At 30.8% G+C, this 18,880-nt stretch overlaps 2 protein-coding genes across 3 annotated transcripts in view; both read right to left on the reverse strand.

The window, feature by feature from the left end:
• Nucleotides 1–2,661: 2,661 nt before the first annotated feature.
• Nucleotides 2,662–3,755, reverse strand: LOC124433071 (28S ribosomal protein S21, mitochondrial). 2 transcript variants are annotated; one of them, XM_046982620.1, is made up of 3 exons: nt 3,603–3,755; nt 3,103–3,389; nt 2,662–2,966 (listed from the first exon to the last, which is right to left on the reverse strand). In XM_046982620.1, the coding sequence occupies exons 1-2, from the start codon at nt 3,705–3,707 to the stop codon at nt 3,117–3,119; spliced, it is 378 nt and encodes a 125-aa protein (XP_046838576.1). In that variant the 5' UTR covers nt 3,708–3,755; the 3' UTR covers nt 2,662–2,966; nt 3,103–3,116. The 2 variants fall into 2 exon arrangements, with proteins under 2 accessions (XP_046838576.1, XP_046838575.1); XM_046982619.1 differs by lacking the exon at nt 2,662–2,966 and having other exon boundaries at nt 3,009–3,389.
• Nucleotides 3,756–4,675: 920 nt separating this feature from the next.
• Nucleotides 4,676–18,880, reverse strand: part of LOC124433070 — an 18,676-nt gene continuing 4,471 nt past the window's right edge. The window contains exons 2-4 of the mRNA XM_046982618.1: nt 15,740–15,908; nt 13,168–13,427; nt 4,676–12,963 (exon numbers count right to left, since the gene is read on the reverse strand). Coding sequence (XP_046838574.1) covers nt 12,858–12,963; nt 13,168–13,427; nt 15,740–15,907 — 534 coding nt within the window. The 5' untranslated portion in view covers nt 15,908 and the 3' untranslated portion in view covers nt 4,676–12,857. The remainder of the gene's footprint in view (nt 12,964–13,167; nt 13,428–15,739; nt 15,909–18,880) is intronic.

Genomic DNA, 18,880 nt, shown 5'->3' on the forward strand with positions numbered 1-18,880 from the left:
TCTCTCTCTCTCTCTCTCTCTCTCTGTTTCTTCCCTGTTTTCTCGTTTTAACTCTCATTGGCTTTTCGTCTTTACGTCCATCTTCTCTTTGACATCGTATTAACGTATCTCAAGTTTTCCACTTCAATTTGATAATTAACATGCTTTCAATCAAGTCATAATGAAATTGCAAAAGTTTACTCGTTTTATTTAGATATGTACTCAAGGATCAGAATCCTTCGTATATAACTTCTGCATTTGTCATATGGAGAATATATTTATATATTAATTAATAATTGTATTCCTTGGTTGTTATACAACATGTGTATGTATTTTAATAACAAGGAAAAATCAGGTAAAAATAAACGAACAGGAAAAATTGTGTTTTACTCGGGAACGATATGGGAGGTAACAAATTGCAATGTTTGTTTCTCGTATAGTAAACGAAAAGATAAATCGTACAAATATGTTTGCTCGACGTAGGTCAAGTAGCGGGATAAACCCTTGATAAATTGTACTCGAGAGTATCCCGTTGTAACATCAACAAATATTATTGGCTAAGTCGATGTAATCGTCAAATACAATTGATTCGTTGTACGCATGCCGAAAAACAAAACGTATTACGTTAAAATGTTGACGAAATGGTCCTATACGGTTAGCCAAGAGAGTAAGATCGACAAATGACTGATCGTCGTTAATTAATTCGTGTGTTCGATCTTATGAATTATTTTCGAATTAATTACCACGCACGATAGCTCTTGGAGACGTGTTTTATTAGCTTTGTAATAAATTTATCAAATAGGGGCCAGGCAAATGCTATTGCTTATGTTTACGGAACATGAAAAATATTGAGTGGAAAAAAACTTATAATTTATAAAAATGAATGAATTTATTAGCCATCAAATCGTCGTTATGTTATCGTGAATTTATAGTTCCAAATATTCACGATAGAGACGAAATCAAGTTCGTAATAATGTACTTATGAATTTCAATTAATTTAATACTTATCGTTTCATTCGACTCGAATGGCATTTATGAAAATTCATAGTCCGCGTCTGACGTAGGTGTATACGTCAGACGTATATACCTACTTTTGAAATACTCGGTATAATCAAAACGGCATTAAAACGTAGAATAATCCCCCCCCCGCTCCCCATAAGAGTTAGAAGTTTGATTATAAATATCTAAAACTCAATAAACATTCGATCCTTCTTATATACAATGGACGAACATATTCGGAACAGATAATAAATTTCAATTATATTTACTTGAAGTTAATAATGTTTTATTAGTTCAAAACTTATTATTACTACTTACTTTAATTCATGATTTGCTTGTTTTGTTCGGTTTTAAAATTATGCGAAAATTAACGAAAAGTTAACGTTAATGAAACGATAATATACTCGCTAAATGAGTTCCTAATTGATTTTAATTGCAACTCTGGTAAGTACGTACCTTTTTTTTTTTTTTTTCTCACCCTCGTAGTAAAGTCCTAGAAGTAAAAGTAGCAGAGCTTGGCTTGTCCGTTGTCGGTTTTTGCCGGTGCTATCTCGCCTCGTAACTCAAAGAAACTCCACGGGAGCGGAATTATCTTTTTTCGCGCTGCTTCCTTCATCTTTCTCCGGTAACTTCCAGGAGACCCGCGAAAAGTGAGAAAAGACAAAACGTTCCGTCGGTTTTCTTGGCAGCGGCTTCGCTAACTTGGCGAAAATTGAATAGATAGCAGGAACGGACGGGAAGTGGTGCCAAGTTTTCCATGAAAGAGAAAGAGAGAGAGAGAGAGAGAGAGAGAGAGAGAGAGAGAGAGAGAGAGAAAGAGACAGATAGATAGATAGATAGATAGATAGATAGAGAGAGAGAGAGAGAGAGAGAGAGAGAGAGAGAAAGAGACGATATTCCCTCGTAGAAATGTTCCTCTATCCAGAAATCCGAAGAGAACGTATTCTCCTTCTGCTGTATCTACCGTCTGGCAATATCCTAGAAGACAGGATTATTAGAATAGATAAGTTTTCGCCATGGTAATTTGATTCTTGAAAACGTTTTACGAACGAATAGTGTAAAGCCACTATAACTCGTTTGATATACGGTGTCCATCTCTTTTCACTTTCTAACAAATTTTGTTTCCCCTCTCTTTCCTTTTATCCGAAATTTTTTTTGTTTTTTCTTTTTTTTTTTTTTTTTTCATATATTAAAAACTTTCCCATTTGTGGTTACTTATTTATCGGACATAAAGGAAAAATCTTAATACACGCATGTTACAAATCATCATCTCACTTTCGCTTTAATCCTTACTTTACATTTTAATGTTTCCTTCGAATCTGTAAAAGAGAATTTGAAAAATTCCCGATCCGTCGGTATGAACACGTTGATTCAATTTCCCGTTAGGGAGCGCCAATGCTCGGCATCAAAATTACGAATTTAGTTTAATATACTTATATAATTATCTAGTTTGAAATTATATAAAAATTTATGAATGCTTTTGTTTTTTTACGATTATAAAAAATCTATTATTAATTTATTAGAATTTTATTAATTTTGTTTTGTAACATAACTCATTTAAAATTAAATACTTTATTACATGATGATATTAAGGAATAAAAGAAACAAAGAGTACAAAATTATTAATTAAAATCCTATAGCTTTGTGGGACAATGAATTATATTAAAATGTTAGACACAGAACTGTAGTTAACAATCTTTATTAATTTTTATTAATATCTCTTGGTTTTGAAATACCATTAGAATGCTCAAACAGAAATGTATCAATGTTGAACATAATCATGTTAACTTGGATAATATTAAGGAAAGTAAACAATATATTATATAAATAATTCATAGATAAAATATGCATTTTGTGAATCTCAGTTAATTTAGCTTGAATAATTAAACATTACCTGTATCTGTAAAATATTTGAAAGGATCCTGAAGAATTATATTCAATGGTGGTATACAAATGATCACATTATCTTGCAATTGCAATTTGAATTCCTTAAATGAAGATTAAATCATTTAGATAATAAGAGATAGCTGTTCTTTTCTTAATATATTTATTATAATATATCTAATGTATCTATGAAAGCATTTTCTTTCAAAGATTTAATGAGAGATTGTAAAACATATTTACAAAGAAAATAAGCTTTAAGAACAACCAGGATAAGGTTCTTCTCTAACTGTTCTTGTTAATAATTGTATTTTTCTTGACATATCCTCGTCATATATAGCTTTACATTTTTCAAAATTAATTCTTCGCCTTGTCCTTGTTGGTTTCTCGAAATATCTGGTTAGCCTGTATTGTTGGAATAAACCTTCAGCATTAAGAATACGATTCATGGTACGTGCTGCCTTTTCAATATCATTGTTCTTGACAAATATCGTTCTGGCAAGAAATTGTGTATGCCTTCGTAAATTCATCTAAACATATATCACATTATTATTATCGATAAGATATTATCACTACGTTATTTCGTTGATATAATTTACAAATGTGATTTTGAGGTTAGGTACAATCTTTCTTTATGTCTTTTGACGAAAGAAATATAATGATCTATTATTTCAAGAAAAGATTGAAAAATAGAAAAGAAATAATCTAATTGATATTGTAATTATCTAATTAATAAATCTTACTTTTTCCAATGATCCGTATAATTGTATTATATACGTAACAACATACAACTGAATGCTATGACGTATCGAAGATCTATGTGTACGACAAGGAAACAAAAGCGCCATCTAGAACGTCACTTGTATCTACGCATGCGTCAAGGATCAATATAAGAATAATTCACAGATTGTATTGCAAATAAATACAATTTCATAAAAATAATAGGCAATTAATTATTTTTACGAATTATTAGAAATAATTGTTAATTCTTTGTTTCTGATATGTGATCACAACTGAATTGTAAATGGCCCAAAAATATCATATTGAGAATTGTGATAATGAAAAAGTACATTATCAAACAATACAAAACCTGTTAAATTGATTAAATAAAATATTTGAATATTATCCTTAATATAAAATTATAAAAATTAATGATTAAATGTAATAATTACTTGATGATCCTTCATATTGTATCGAAAACCCCATCGACATAAACAAAGCCACGTACTCAAAGACAATAAAAGTAGGACGATGGTTGATGGAGATGTACAAACGTAAACTTTGAACATTTGTTTCTAATATTTTTGTGAATAATATAGGTCTGCTTTTTTTTTATCTCTGTCCATTCGATAGATTATGTGATTTTTTCCACCATTTTTCTCTTATACCGTTCTTACCACCACAAAAAATGTGATTTATTTATATAATGATTATAAATTATGTTATGGACGATGAAAATAAAAGTAGAAATTTTGCAATATCTAATTACAATTGAATCTTCATTAAATAGTGAAAGATGCATAATTCTTGAGATTCATTCACGATTACGCGAAAAAAACTTACTATATTTTATTCTTAGTTCAAGAATTATTTTTTACTTTCGTCTCATGATGTCTTCAAAATGATAAATGTATCAAAATGATTATGGAATGAATTTTGATCGTTTCATTAGTACGAAAAATTTTTACGACTAACCTTATCATTATTTAGAACAGACGAAATTCGTCACTTTTTGACATTTATCTCCTTCTAACGGGTGTACGAATGTAAAATAAGACATTAAACTGTTTGGATAAAAATCGAGTGTTAGTTGAGATTTATCGTAATACGTAGTAATGTTTATTAATCACTATCGATAATCTTGGCTTACAAAATATACGGATTAACGTAATTCTTAAGCGATAAAGTAATGACATGTTCGTTAAATCACTACAAGTACCGATTCTTATTTGTAGCCAGGTATAAATGGCTCGAATAAACGTTTACATTGTAGATAACATTTATAACGATTATTCGTATCACGTCGAATCATTTTCATCGCGTTTGTCTTCGCGTTAATTTTATAATAATTAACGTTTCCATCTTACATTTGAGAACACAGCTTGCAAACACAGTCTCCGTTCCATTAAATGCATTTATTAAATACACCGTAGTTCTTACAACGTGTATTACCCCCTTTTTTTTCTTTTAATTACTATTCAAGCTCTTCATTATCTTCTTTTCTTTTTTGTTTCCACACAGAAATCATTTTTTTTCCGTTCGAGCGATTACAAAAATTGACGAATGATTAAATAACTTAGCGATCGAATTCGCACATCTCACGACGACGTAACACAAGATAAATTTTCCGATTGCGAAGATTTTTCCGTCTGAAAATCCGCGACAAGAAATCGTCATTAACTTAACAACGCAATTAGAATCTAAGAATTCAATCTTAATCGTTTACTGCAAATCTTTTTAAGCTTATCGACTTCTCTCGATTAAATCTACTAATTGATAATGCAATAGGTAATCTATTCTCGTTCCTTTCTATTTTATCACCTGTGCCTTTTTTCTTTTCTTTTCTTTTCGTGATAATAGAAAAAGAAGAAATAAAAAACGATCGTTTTATCTCGTTTATTTTTCCTTTCTATCTTTCCAATGAGTATCGATAGTTCTTTCGATCTCGAACGATTTTTCTTTTTCTTTTTTTAAAATTCATATAAATGAGAAAAAAGAAACTTTAAAACGATCGCTAGCACTCTTCTGACGAACTTCTCTCTTTTTCTCTCTCTCTTTCTTTCTCTCTCTCTCTCTCTCCTTCTTTCTTTCTTTCTTTTTCTATCCTATCCTTTTAAATTTCTTTTACAAACTATCATAAAGTATATTTACAAATTTCGGTATGTATCATGATGTTCTACAGAAAATCTTTCCTTCTTTCTTTCTTTCTTTCTTTCCTTCTTCCTTTCTTTCTTTCTTTCTTTCTTATAAGCAACTTCTCGAACGTTGCTAATCTTTTGAAATATCAATCGAATTATACGATTGCCTCCATAGAGCACCATTATAAAAACCCTTAGAGCTACGAGTGTGCGTTGAATGACTTAATATTAATCACGGACTCTAGTGTACAACGAGAAGCCGTCGTGATTTATTTTGAAAATTATTTCAATATTATATTATATAATATATATGTATGTATGTATGTATATATGTATTTATGTATTTATGTATTTATGTATGTATGTATGTATTATATGTATGTATGCATGTAGAGATATCGTTATACGTATTAAGTATAAATATCGTTGACAACTGTTCCAAATATCGTAAGAGATCGTAATTAATTTCGTAATTTAGACACGATTAGGTATATGATTTTCAATCGTTAGAAGACGATTCCATTTAAGTTTTTTTTTTTTTTCTTTTTTTTTTGCGATATGACAAAGTTTGATAAAAAGACGGCTATGGTTTCTCCATTAATGAAGAAATTTCGTTATTAGATATATTTATATCATAATGGCTGAAGTTTTTTTTTTCGTTAAAAGTATAATAATAGATAGGTATATATTAATCGACGATCGAAAAATTCTTTTTTGACAATTACGTCGGTTTATAAAATTCAACGAATTCGAATGACGATGAAATACGAAGAGAGTTGTAGGTATTTATTTACACGCTTGATTTTGACATTCGTAATTCGATGAATTTTGCAAACGTCTCTTATTTTCTTTTTTTTTTTTTTTCTTTTTGTTTACTTTTTTCACGTTTTTTTTTTTTTTCTCTATCGAAATCATACTCGACTATCGATAAGTTCGGAAGAGTTCGATCAACGAACAAAAAGTATCGAATACGTGGGTATATATACTTTATAGGTATATTTATAATAACGACAGGATAAAAATTCTTTTTCTAAAGTCCGTCTCTCATTAGCGTATTTTATATGTATATATTCAATATTTTAAATTTCTTATAATCGTGCCGAGTTTATTTAAATATCAATTAAATGCAATTTCCTACTTGTTCGAATGTTCGAACACATTTTTACGAATGTTCATCGCGTTTGTTCTCTTTCCTTTTTTTTCTTTTTTCTTTTCTTTCTTTATCTATCTCGCGACGCGACACGATGGCTTCCTCGTTGCACGCTATCGAAATCCAATTTTTATTTCCTTTTTTTTTAAAGCCTATCATGCCCGAGATATTTTTGGAACAAAACTAAGCGGTATCTCGCGATCTAATCACGAAAGATCCATTTTTTTTTCTACTTTCTTTCAATGATCCATCCGCTTTCTAAAAAAGCATTTCTAATCGCGATGTTTATTCTCTCTCTCTCTCTCTCTCTCTCTCTCTCTCTCTCTCTCTCTCTCTCTCTTGTGATGCTTCAAAAGACAATAATCGCAACAACAAGCGTGCACTCATCTCGTATGCTAAATTACGAAAACAAAGTCCATCTCGACTTCAATTTTTTTTTCATTTTTCTTTTTTTCCTTTTTTTCTTTTCATTTCTTTTTTTTTTCATCTTCTCTACACTGATAAAGTTTCCTAAAATATTTCAGGCACGCTCCTTATAACTTTACGTATTACATCACATTCGAAAATAATTGCTTCTTCTTTTTTTTTTTTCCTCCGTCCGCAACGTATCCACAAAAATCATGCGAAACTTATACGAAAAGTTTCTTCCATCTCTCTCCCCGCCTTTTCTCTTTCTCTCTCTCTCTCTCTCTCTCTCTCCCTCTCTCTCCCTCTGTCTCACCCTCTCTCTCTCACCCTCTCTCTTTCTCTTTCTCTATCTCTTTCTTTTTCGGAAGGAAGAAAAGCAAATGTGACCTCGATCGTGAGAAAAATGCAGGTAGCGTATTTGTGAATATATGCGCATTTATGTATGTATATATATGTATGTACGTAATATATAGATATATTTTATAATCATTTTTCCTTTGAAATTGTGAGCACTAATGGTAATGAAAAAATATTTCTCCGCGTTAGTGAATCAATGGATATGTTTCCTTTAAAATTCCTTTGCACGTTCGTACATATATAGCATATAAATTATTACTCTCTCTCCCTCTCTCTCTCTCTCTCTCTCTCTTTCTCTCTCTCTTTTCTGTTTTTTTTTTCTATAGTCTGCATTTTATACCAGGAGCGAGGATTTTACCAAAAACTTTTGATTGAAATCATATAATGAACGGTGCGACGAATTTATTAAAAAAACTATCGCATTTCTAATAAGATATATAATAATATACCGATAACACTCGTCGCTTTTCCATGTTTTATTCACTCTGAAATTCTGTTTCCTCATTCTTTAATTATTATTTAATTTCTTTCTTTCTTCCTTTTTTTTCTTTTTTCTTTCTTTTCTTTTTTTTTTCTTTTTTTTTTTTTTTTTTTTCCTTATCGATAATGAATAACGCTCGTCTCTCTGTGAGAATCGCTCGAAGCGAAATGAAATATTAGAAAGGACGTTGTACGTGTTCCTATGATATAAAGAAGCGATCGCGAGTTAGAGTCGATTCTAATTCTAGAGTCTCTAAACGCTCTTTTCGTCCATAATAAAGATTAGGACAGTTTCGATCACATTCATCTTTCTTTTTCTTCTTTCACTTTTTTATTAACTTTCTCTTAACGTTCTTAGCGTTCTACGATAAGAATTAAAACTTAATGTCTAAGAGTTATTTTCTCTCTCTCTCTCTCTCTCTCTCTCTCTCTCTCTCTTTCTCTCTGTCTATACATTTAAACATCTTAAACATCGATTTATGTTTCATATATGAAGCACATTAAACAATACGAATATCGTCTCGGTATGTTTCACTGTTGTGGGTTCATTAATCTAGCGTGAATGAAATACAATCTTTTTTAATTTTCCCTTTCATCTCACGCTGATATATTCTATCGTCGTAAAATTTTCGACATCAAAGTTCATCTTCTGACGTATACATATATATATATATATATATATATATATATATATATATATATATATATATATATATACGTCAAGTTATCTAATATTTTTCTAATAGGACGTCGAGATCGGGATCGTAGAGTTGTCGAGAAAAATTTACAAATTCAAAGATCTAAATTCAATATACATAAGTACGTCACAAAATTCATTTTCTAGCGTGAAAAATTCTCATCTACGATCCTTGTAAAAGCAAAGGCCCTAACACTCTCTTTCTCTCTGTCCCTCCTTTTCCTTCTCTCTCTCTCTCTCTCTCTCTCTCTCTCTCTTTCTTTAAAATATTACATGACGTCTCTAAAAAAAATTATCGCAGTGTGATGAAAGAAATGAATTAGCGCAAAGAATTGGCGCGATATCTATTGAAATTTTTGCAAACTTTGAAAACTTGTGCGCTTTCAAAAGCATAAAATTCGACTTCGAACAATGCATATTAATAGGTATCGAAGATATCGATCAGATTAAGATTAACGGATCGATTTTAGAGCCATAATTACGTTCGTATATTCGGACGTAGATATATATGTATAGAGTGAACTATTTAAATAGGAACGTCGAAAGATCTTTCGTTTTGTTTATGGACGAACGTTAAAGATCCTCCTTAATGGGGGAAAATAATGAGCAATGTAGGGAAATATTTTAATTTTATTTCCAAAAGTCATAACTTTTCCCTAAGAGAAAGATTTTCTTTTTTTTGTTTTCTTTTTCTTTTGTACACCCATAAATAGGAAAGAGACGTTCGATATTTCCCATTAAAATGTTTCACCCTGCATATTATCGGATACCTATCTCTTTAGCTTAATTTCCCATTCGTCGCATTTATTATCCCATTATTATTTATTATCCCTGTATATTCCAAAAAGGCTAATACTTTCTTAACTCGAGAATACGAGCTAAGGAAGGATCACCGTTCGTCGAGTTCGAATTCGAATTCGTCGCCATTTACAAGCTTATCTTCGAGCTAATCTTTCACTTAATATTTTTTCTTCTTCTTTTTCCTTTTCTTCTTTTTTTTTTTTTCTTTTTTTTCCATTATAGTTATTATTATTATTATTATTATTATTATTCTTATTATTATTATTATTTTTCCTTTTAAAAAATCAGCTTAAAAGCTAGAAAAGATTGTATCGCCGAAGCTCCTTTTATCATTTTTATAATAATCTCGCAGGAACTTGATAAAGTAAGATTAATCTAAAGCGAACGCTTTCATTTGCATCTCTAAACTATTTATCTATTATTTTCATTTATCTTCGCTAAGCACGATGAAGGCGAATTCGTGTCTTTCGAAAAATGCGATAAATAATTTAACGATTTTTGCTACTAGGCACGTGACACATCGACGATAGAAATGGTCATACATTTTCTCCCATATTAAATTTCTCTCCTTACGCGAAATAAAGAAGATCTTCGCATTAATCTAAACAAATTTCTTATTGTGACATTATGGCGAAAGTAAGAGTTTATCAAACGATCGTTTACGAGGTGAAAGTAAAGATCCGATCGTCGCGGCATATCACGAGATATACTATTTATACACCGTATATATCATATACCTTTTTATTTTATTTTATTTTTTTTTTCTTTTTTTTCTTTTTTTTCGTTTCTTTTCTTCTTCTTCGTCTTCGTCTTCTTCTTCTTCTTCTTCTTCAACATTTTTAATAAGGGCAGTTGCTCAGACTTATATCTTGACGGGATTGTAATATGGATTATTCCAAGTTCGAACGCGATTTCATTAAACCCTTCATGTAACGACGTTTTTTTTTTTTGCAAGAGGATCGATCGATTTTGTCTTTTTTTTTCCTTTTCTTCTTTCTTTTTTTTTTTTTTTTTTTTTTTTATATATATACGTTATTTCGATGCACAAAGGGTTCCTACAAATTGACTTTGGCGTGGGCGAAACTGAACGGAATAACAAGGTTTTCCTTTCTTCTTTTTTTCCTTTTTTCTTTTTCTCTTTTTTCGCCGATAAATTTACATACTTTCTTTCTCAAGAGAGGTACGATTCAAAATTCAACGTTATCTCGAAGAATAAAGAACGATAAACACGTTAACAATAATAATAACAAGTAGTAATAATAATAAGAATAAGAAAATGAAATCTTTTTCGCGTTATCGTCAAATCGAATTTATTTCCGTTGACGGTGGAAATAATATATATATATATATATATATATATATATATATATATAATGTAATATACGTATGTTAAGAGCGGGCGCGTGGGCGCGCGCATAATTTCTAACGATTTTGAAACAGAAAATACGTTTCTCAGTTTTCTATCGGAGAAACGTTACATACGCGAAATCCCATTAGAAAAATTACAATACGAGAAATATGTATACACTTACGTCGCTACATCTCGTTTAACTTTATGATTATGTCGTTATTCGTGTCTTCTTTCGCGTATGGTGTATATATTATTTATATGTATATATTTATATGGATGTCATATCTCATCTCGTTCAATGGTTTAATTCACTTTTTTTTAAGGATTCTTTTGAAGATGTTCGATTAAATGCATGACGAATACCTTCGTTCTTTTTTCTCCCTTTTTTTCTTCTTTTTTGTTGGTTTTTTTTTCTTTTGATACATTTTATTTTATTTTATTTATTTTTTTTTTTTTTTCTTGGAACACAAAGAGTGGACCGCAACTTGAACAACGTACGACGAAGGGAAGTCAATCTTTGATTGGTCGATCATTGACTACCCTTGCCAAATTAGCGCGTTACTTTCTTCCCTTTTCTTCTTCTCTTCAAAAAAGAAATTTCATTCGTGAATATTCGCTTTCAATGATGACGATATTAAAGCGACTTTATTTTATGAAATGAATTCTTTTTTGAAGGAAAGAAAAAAACCCGCTCTTTAATCTCAAATTATTTTAAATCATCGACGTATCGTTTCTCTGTCCGAGCCATTCTACGTCAATCGATTCGATTTTCAATCGATTTCAAAAGTTAAACTTGCCAACTTTAGTGGGCTCTATGTTTTGATTGAATCTAATTTTATCTTCATAGATCATTCTGAATTGATGAGTATTCTGAAATAACAGCTGACTGCATTTATGATTTAACGATGAAATGTTTATGACTTCAAATGCAAGGAAACGATTTATTTATGCAATTTATAAATTATCCCCGTTATTTCATAAGCTAAATTATTGATAGGTATTAGGCTTAGGCCCCTGCGTGCTTATTATTATTATTATTATTATTATTATTATTATTATTATTATTATTATTATTATTTTTATTATTAATAATATTATAGACTTACTCAATTCTGTTTATCTTACAATTAACTGATTTACATTATTTTAACTTTTTCACTTGAATTATTGTGAAATTTTAATTGTCTGTCGATTTAATTGAGCTGCGTAAAAATAATATTATCTAATTAAAAAGTCTCATCAATTTGAAAATAATTGGGATAAAATTTCGAAACTTATTTTTCGAAAATTTTTTTTCCTTTTTTTTATATTCATCGGCGAAAAAAATACAATGTTGAGAATTTAATAATATTGCATTAATTAATATTGCATCGTTTGACGTAGAACGATTCGGTTTATATACCAATGGGAATACGAATGTGCCGATAATAGATCGATATATCAGAAACGTACGTTTTTCCACGTTGGACCCGAAACCATAATAATAATCAAGTAAGACGCCAATTGGTCGTAAACGAAGATAGTATTACACGTTAGATGCGTAATACTAACAGAGAAAATTGAGTAATAAATCATTAGACGATCGAATATAGTAACGTTAATTGTTAAATGAATTATCCTTTTATGTGCTTCGTCGTCGTCGTCGTAATTTTCTTTTCTCTTTTTAATCCAATCACTCTTTTCCAATTTAGAAAAAAACGATAAAATGGAGATCGAATGATTTCCAAGCTCTCTTTGATCAAGCCTTCAAGCTTTCTTTCAAACGAGACTGTGCTCGCGTGAGTCGAAACGATGAGTGTAAAGAATGGAGGAGCTCGTTCCTGGTGATGTAGATGAGGATGCTGTGTTCGAACACGTCGGCGATGAAGGCATGGCCTTCTTCGAGGCTGACAATACCTAGGTATTTCGAACTTGTTTCGAACTCGTTTTGTTGTTCTCCAAGCTTGAGGCCGGCCTTCCTACGAGATCCTCCAATTCGTCCGGTGTCAGGACAGTGAAATCTCTGAGATAATAATTCACCAAAAATAACAACAAATTAACAATAATCTAACAATAACAAATCTAAATTTACGAAATATGAAAATTTTTCATATTTTAATTATAATTATAATACACATATGTATGTATTTTATATATTGTTAAATAATTAATATGAATTTTTTGAATAATTTTAATTTTTATCGAATAACTTTTATCTTAAACTTACCTGTTTTGAGAAAGTAGTTTGTCTATGCTGGTGATACTTCGCTGATGTGTACCCTCCTTTTGAACAGCCTTTTGTCTTCTGATACAGAGAGCTCGAAGAGGCGCCAATAAAACACCAACTACGAGAAGGCCGCATCCAGCCGCTATCAATACGGCCGAATTTTGTGCGGCTTCGGCTCCAGGTGCAAGTTGAACTAACCCGACGACGAGTACAACGGCTCCAAAAAGTAAAGATCCCACAACAACGTGGAGAGAATTTACCTGTGAATATTTCCAACAAATATTCTATAAAATATACAATATTCATGACATATATTTATATGTATATAATGATGTCGGTGATGTAATGATAGTATAACAAAGACAAATAATATATATATATATATATATATATATATATATATATATATATATATGAGTTGTGAGTTTTTCAATAATTATATTTTCATTATATTATTTCATTATATTTTTATTAAATGAAAAAATATTATAAATTTTATCTCCGCGAAAAAGAAAATCTTATGAACACACGAAGTAATTACATTACGAGAACTCTTACTTGACCCTATAAAAGCATGGATCAACATATTCTCTGTTATTGATCTACCCTTTAAACTTTGCAACGAACCAGCATGTAATTATTACTTTCTTCCAATTTATAATTGTTACTTTTATATGTGAGAATATGTATAATTTGTAAAACAACATTGTTTTAATTAACAAATTATAAATACATATATATATATATATATATATATATATATATATATATATATATACGATTAAATCTTTTTTATTTCGTTTGAAAAATCTAGCGACTTTTATCTTAATTTCTACTTATAATTTGAAGATATCTTTTATCAGGAAAAAGACAAGAGTAACTCTAGTGACTCCTCTCGAGGGATCAATTTCGTTCTATGAACTCAAGAGAGCGTTTTATAGCTATCACGATACGAATAGCACTTTGTCGCGTTCCTCGCTCGGTTACTCCTCCAGCATCGAATTTCTCCTTCGACTTTTCGTTATCGAGTACCAAGGTCAAGGTTATTGAATTTTATTCAAAATATAGATCGTCGATGTGAACGAGCTCAACTCGTTGGACATCGCATGCTAAAGCTAGTTTAAATTTACACTTCATCGGTATTATCCCACGAAGCTAAGCCATTTGTAACGGGAAATTAATTTTATTTGTTTTAATTAGTAGAGTCTTGTACATTCGAATCGCAGATAATAAGGACAATTTAATCGAATTAACTATTGCGAATAATTACAACCTATTGTAAAGAATTACGAGAGGTATTAGTCGACTGATAAAATTTTTTTTCAAATGTTGATAAATAACTTCCGCTGTATCAAAATGAAAAAGATTTTATTAAAATCCCGTTATATCTCGTATTTTTAAATTATACACGGAATACTTTCATCCCTTCCTTCCTCAACGCCTACGAAGATCGAATGACGTCACGAAAATCTTCCGCCCTTTCGTATAAAACCCATCGTCAATAACATAAAATTACTATATCGTAGTAATCGAATATCGATTGACTCATGGTAGTGCTTTTTTTAAACTTACAATAAAAAAAAAATAATGCCCTACAAGATTTAATCCCTTCGTAAGTCTTGCAAATACTTGAGAATTTATTTTTAGAAAAAGTAAATACATACACATATATATATATATATATTTATTTATTTATTTATTTATTTATTTTAGAAAATAATTATTCAATTAATTTCTAATCAAAAAAATAAAGGAGAAAAATAATCGATTAAAATCATTCGAAAGATTATTCAGTTTAAAAATAAATCTTTTGTATTCTTCAGACGTATTATTTTATCATCCTTCGACAAACTTTTCCATTCAACAAATAACAAAGAATTTATAATCATATTGGAAAATTCTAAATGTAAAGCAAATTAAGATCGATAATGAAATTAAAAAATGAAGAAGAGAAGGAGTAAAACGCAAATTAATATATTTCTCGGTTTAATATAGAAATCTTCAAAAACCTTGACTATAATATTATCTTAAAGAATTTTATTTTTGAATATAAACAAAGCTCTGTTGTTTCTAAGTTTGAAACCTACGATCTTGAATGCCCTTCCGTTATTTTTAACCTTTATAATCATGGATCTATTATTTCCGTTATTGAAGAAACAGATAGGGAGAGAGAGAGAGAGAGAGAGAGAGAGAGAGAGAAAGAGAATAAAATAAGAAGATGAAGAAAAAGAGCTTTGATATAATTATTGTTAATATCTAAGAGGGTTTAAATGAGATTTACTTTGATTAAATTTTCACAGTGTATTATCAATTTATAGAATTATTTATAGAATATAATTTATTATTCTTTAATAATACAATAAATTTTCCATTATAATTATTTAACTTAGTTAGACATAATTGAAACATACTTGTTCCTATCGTTATGATAGTTTGTATCGTTATAATAGTTTATGAATTTAATATGTGTGTGGGCGTAAAATTAATTGAAATATTCTCGTACAAAGTACTTTGATAAAAACTGAAGATATTGGTATTTCGAATAATAAGAAGGAATAATCCTTTCACTTACCTTTCCACAAAAATAATATTCAGGAGGTTCTTTGTCGACCAATGCTAAAACTGCCTCGCTTTCTGCCAATGGACTTCCCGGTTGGCTGTTTCCTATTCTTGTTCCCTTCTCTTGATAATAAGTTTTGTGGAAGACCTTTACAGATGGAACTGGTAATGCCGTAATCATCCTGTAAACACGATTACTATTATTGGAATACGTTTAAGAATCTTTACTTTTTGCTTCTTAAGGAAGAGTAATTTAACGAGAATAAACGTCGTTAGAACCAATATGAATGACAGCTATTGAATAATCCTATAATTGTTTAATTTCCTGTTCCCCCTTCGTGCGGCTTTTATTTATTTTTTATTTTTTTTTTTTTTTTTTTTTTGAAATCATTTAGTTTAAATGTATCTTTTCGTTTATAAAAGGCAACAAAAAAAAAGAAAGAGAAAGGAAAAAGAATCTTTTCTTTTAATTTATGAATCTATTTTATTTTATAGATTTTCTTTTCTCTTTGAATAATATCAAAATTGTACTATATTCCACATAATAATATATACAATGTATGTATGTATAATAAATAAATAATGATTAGCCATAGGTTGTTCAAAGATTGATTAACGACGATATTTGCCAATGAAAATTTGGAAATCTAAATTCTAATGGAATATATTTCGTTCGTATTTCGATTCAAAATATGTAGCTTGAAATAATAGAACCTACAAACCAAGGTGTAAATCATCCAGGGTTATCGAAGAGCTGCACGCTCGACGTGGAAAGTGGAACAGCTTTAACGGATGCACGAGCAAGTAGGGGGCTTTACTAAGGAGGGTAGAATCTTTAGTTTCACTCTGATGACTTCGTTTCGCGGGTTATATTCCAGAATGTTACGTGTTCTGTTTCGATCAATGCCATTATATATGAAGTCGATTATAATGTTATATAACAGACTCTCATCGTAAGAATTTTTTTGGTTCATCAGAGAAAATGTCATCGGCGGATTTTCTTGCGTGAAACGATTTTATAAAGGTAAAAAGAATACATCTTTCCGATCGAACTATTTCGTATCCGTTGCACGTGACATTGTAAAAGGTCAAAGAAACAGTGTCGAGTCTTCGATAGATTTATACATATATATATATATATATATATATATATATATATATATATATATATATATATATACAGGCAAACGTTACATCTCGATATTCCCTTTTGGATTTTCTTAAACCTCAACAACTTTCTATATTTTAGATTCTTATGACGATGGGAGTTTAACGCCCACTAACGTCTTCTGAGCTTTATTATTCTTTTTTACATTTTCATTCCCTTCCATTACTTCTTTCATATTTTTCTCTCTATATTTTCTATTCTATGGTAGTCATTAGTAAATCATTATTATTGCAAGGAAATAAAGAATGGAAGATTTTAAGAGACAAAAACTCGTTGAAAAATTTTTTATTTCAAATTTAACAAACAAAAGAAAAAAAAGAAAGAGAAAAAAAAAGAAAAGAAAGAAAGAAAGTATATAAAAACATAAAAAAAAAAGAGAGAGAGAGAAAAATTTCAATAAAACCAAAAAAATATCGCGGAATCAAATCCAACAATATACAATTTAATTGAACAAAATATAATTTCAACGCTATTCTCGTACAACAAGTGAATCTAATGAAGCTAAAAAAAGAAGTAAATAAATTAAACTCTCGTGGAGGTTTCCTTGGAGCTTCCCGAGTCAATAGTTACGAATTTTCCCGGCGATAATTATTTTTTCCGATAATAAACCGAGGTCCTGGCATCTAAGAAAGGAAAAAAAATGTTGTACGCATCGAGTTATCGACCTCCTCTCTTCGAAGGAGGCAACGGGTCGAGGATATCGATGAATACATGATGAAAGCATCATAAGAATTGCTTATCGATCGGAATAGATTTTCCTAGTCGTGTCCTTGAATTAATTTCGCCATCTTAGTTGTGTCGGAAACTCTCTCTCTCTCCCTCTTCCTCTCCCTCGTGCAACTTTTTCTTTTCTTTTCTTTCTTCCTTTCTCTTTTATATATGTATATTCCTTTATGGAGGAAACAAAGGGAGAGCTTGTTGTTGTCAGGGCTGCTGGGTGCCGGTTGACAAAGCATCATCATACATGAGACACGTGGATCGGTCTATTATATTGAAAGTGCAGGCAGCAGGTGTGAGTGTTACTCGTTTAGTATGTGTCGTTACTTGTCGAGTTAGAGTAGATTGTAGCCGGTGTGATGTGGGTGGTGATGGTGTTGGTACCACTGATGTTGCTGCTACTGCTGCTGCTGCTGCTGTTGCTGCTGCTGCTGCTGCTAGCACTGCTAGTAGTGGTGGTGGTGGTGCTGGTGCTGGTGGTGGTGGTAGTGATGGCCTAGATATATTCTCGGGGCCAGCGGACGTTGCACCTCGGTTATCGAACAGCCAGGGCACACAAGGGGTGCAGCTGCACTGTCAGAAAACTATCGCTGCGCTCTCGTCCTTCCACCACTCGCCTCATTCTCATCGATCGTTCTCTTTCCAGTCTCTTAACGAGACCACCTTACCCCCATCCCTCCTTCCCTTCCTCTCTCTCTCTCTCTCTCTCTCTCTCTTTCTCTTTCTCTTACTTTTCTTCACTTTTTCTTTCTTTTTCCTTCTTCTCGAAACTCGACCTTCTCCGAACGATACTCTTGTATTTTTGATTGATCGATAAATCTAGACTGAATAATATGATCGTTGATCTATTACTCTGCAATTGAATTTACCATCTCGAATTTGGAATAAATAGAGATCTAGTATATTCAATAATCTCGCCTTTACAGCGTAGGCGTATGTCGGATTTATTCAACGTTACATCAACCCTTGCACCTTTTGAACAAGATAAATGACATATTCGGCACAAACATTAATCACATTTTTCTTTTTTCTTTTTTTTTTTTTTTTTTTTTTACTTTATTTTTACGAATCCACCCGTCGTGGAACGTCGATTAATCGAAGGACTTCTTAAGTACGCAAAGTTGTTACGTAGTACGAAGTGTCGATCCTGTTTAACAATAATAGTATCGAATACGAGACTCGAGACGTTGTTTTCTGAAGGCTTTTCGATGATAGACAGTTCGTCATTATATTTCCATTCTCTATATAAATTTTTCTTTTGTTTTTCTT

Source organism: Vespa crabro, chromosome 2 (assembly GCF_910589235.1).
Source record: "Vespa crabro chromosome 2, iyVesCrab1.2, whole genome shotgun sequence".
Lineage (NCBI taxonomy): Eukaryota > Metazoa > Arthropoda > Insecta > Hymenoptera > Vespidae > Vespa > Vespa crabro.

What these genes read in the sequence shown, in the direction of transcription:
- LOC124433071 (XM_046982620.1), bottom strand. Translation starts at nt 3,707, where the DNA reads ATGGCGCTTTTGTTTCCTTGTCGTACACATAGATCTTCGATACGTCAT. An exon ending in TATACGGATCATTGGAAAAA is followed by an intron (nt 3,390 to 3,602) that starts GTAAGATTTATT and finishes ATATATGTTTAG; the next exon opens with ATGAATTTACGAAGGCATAC.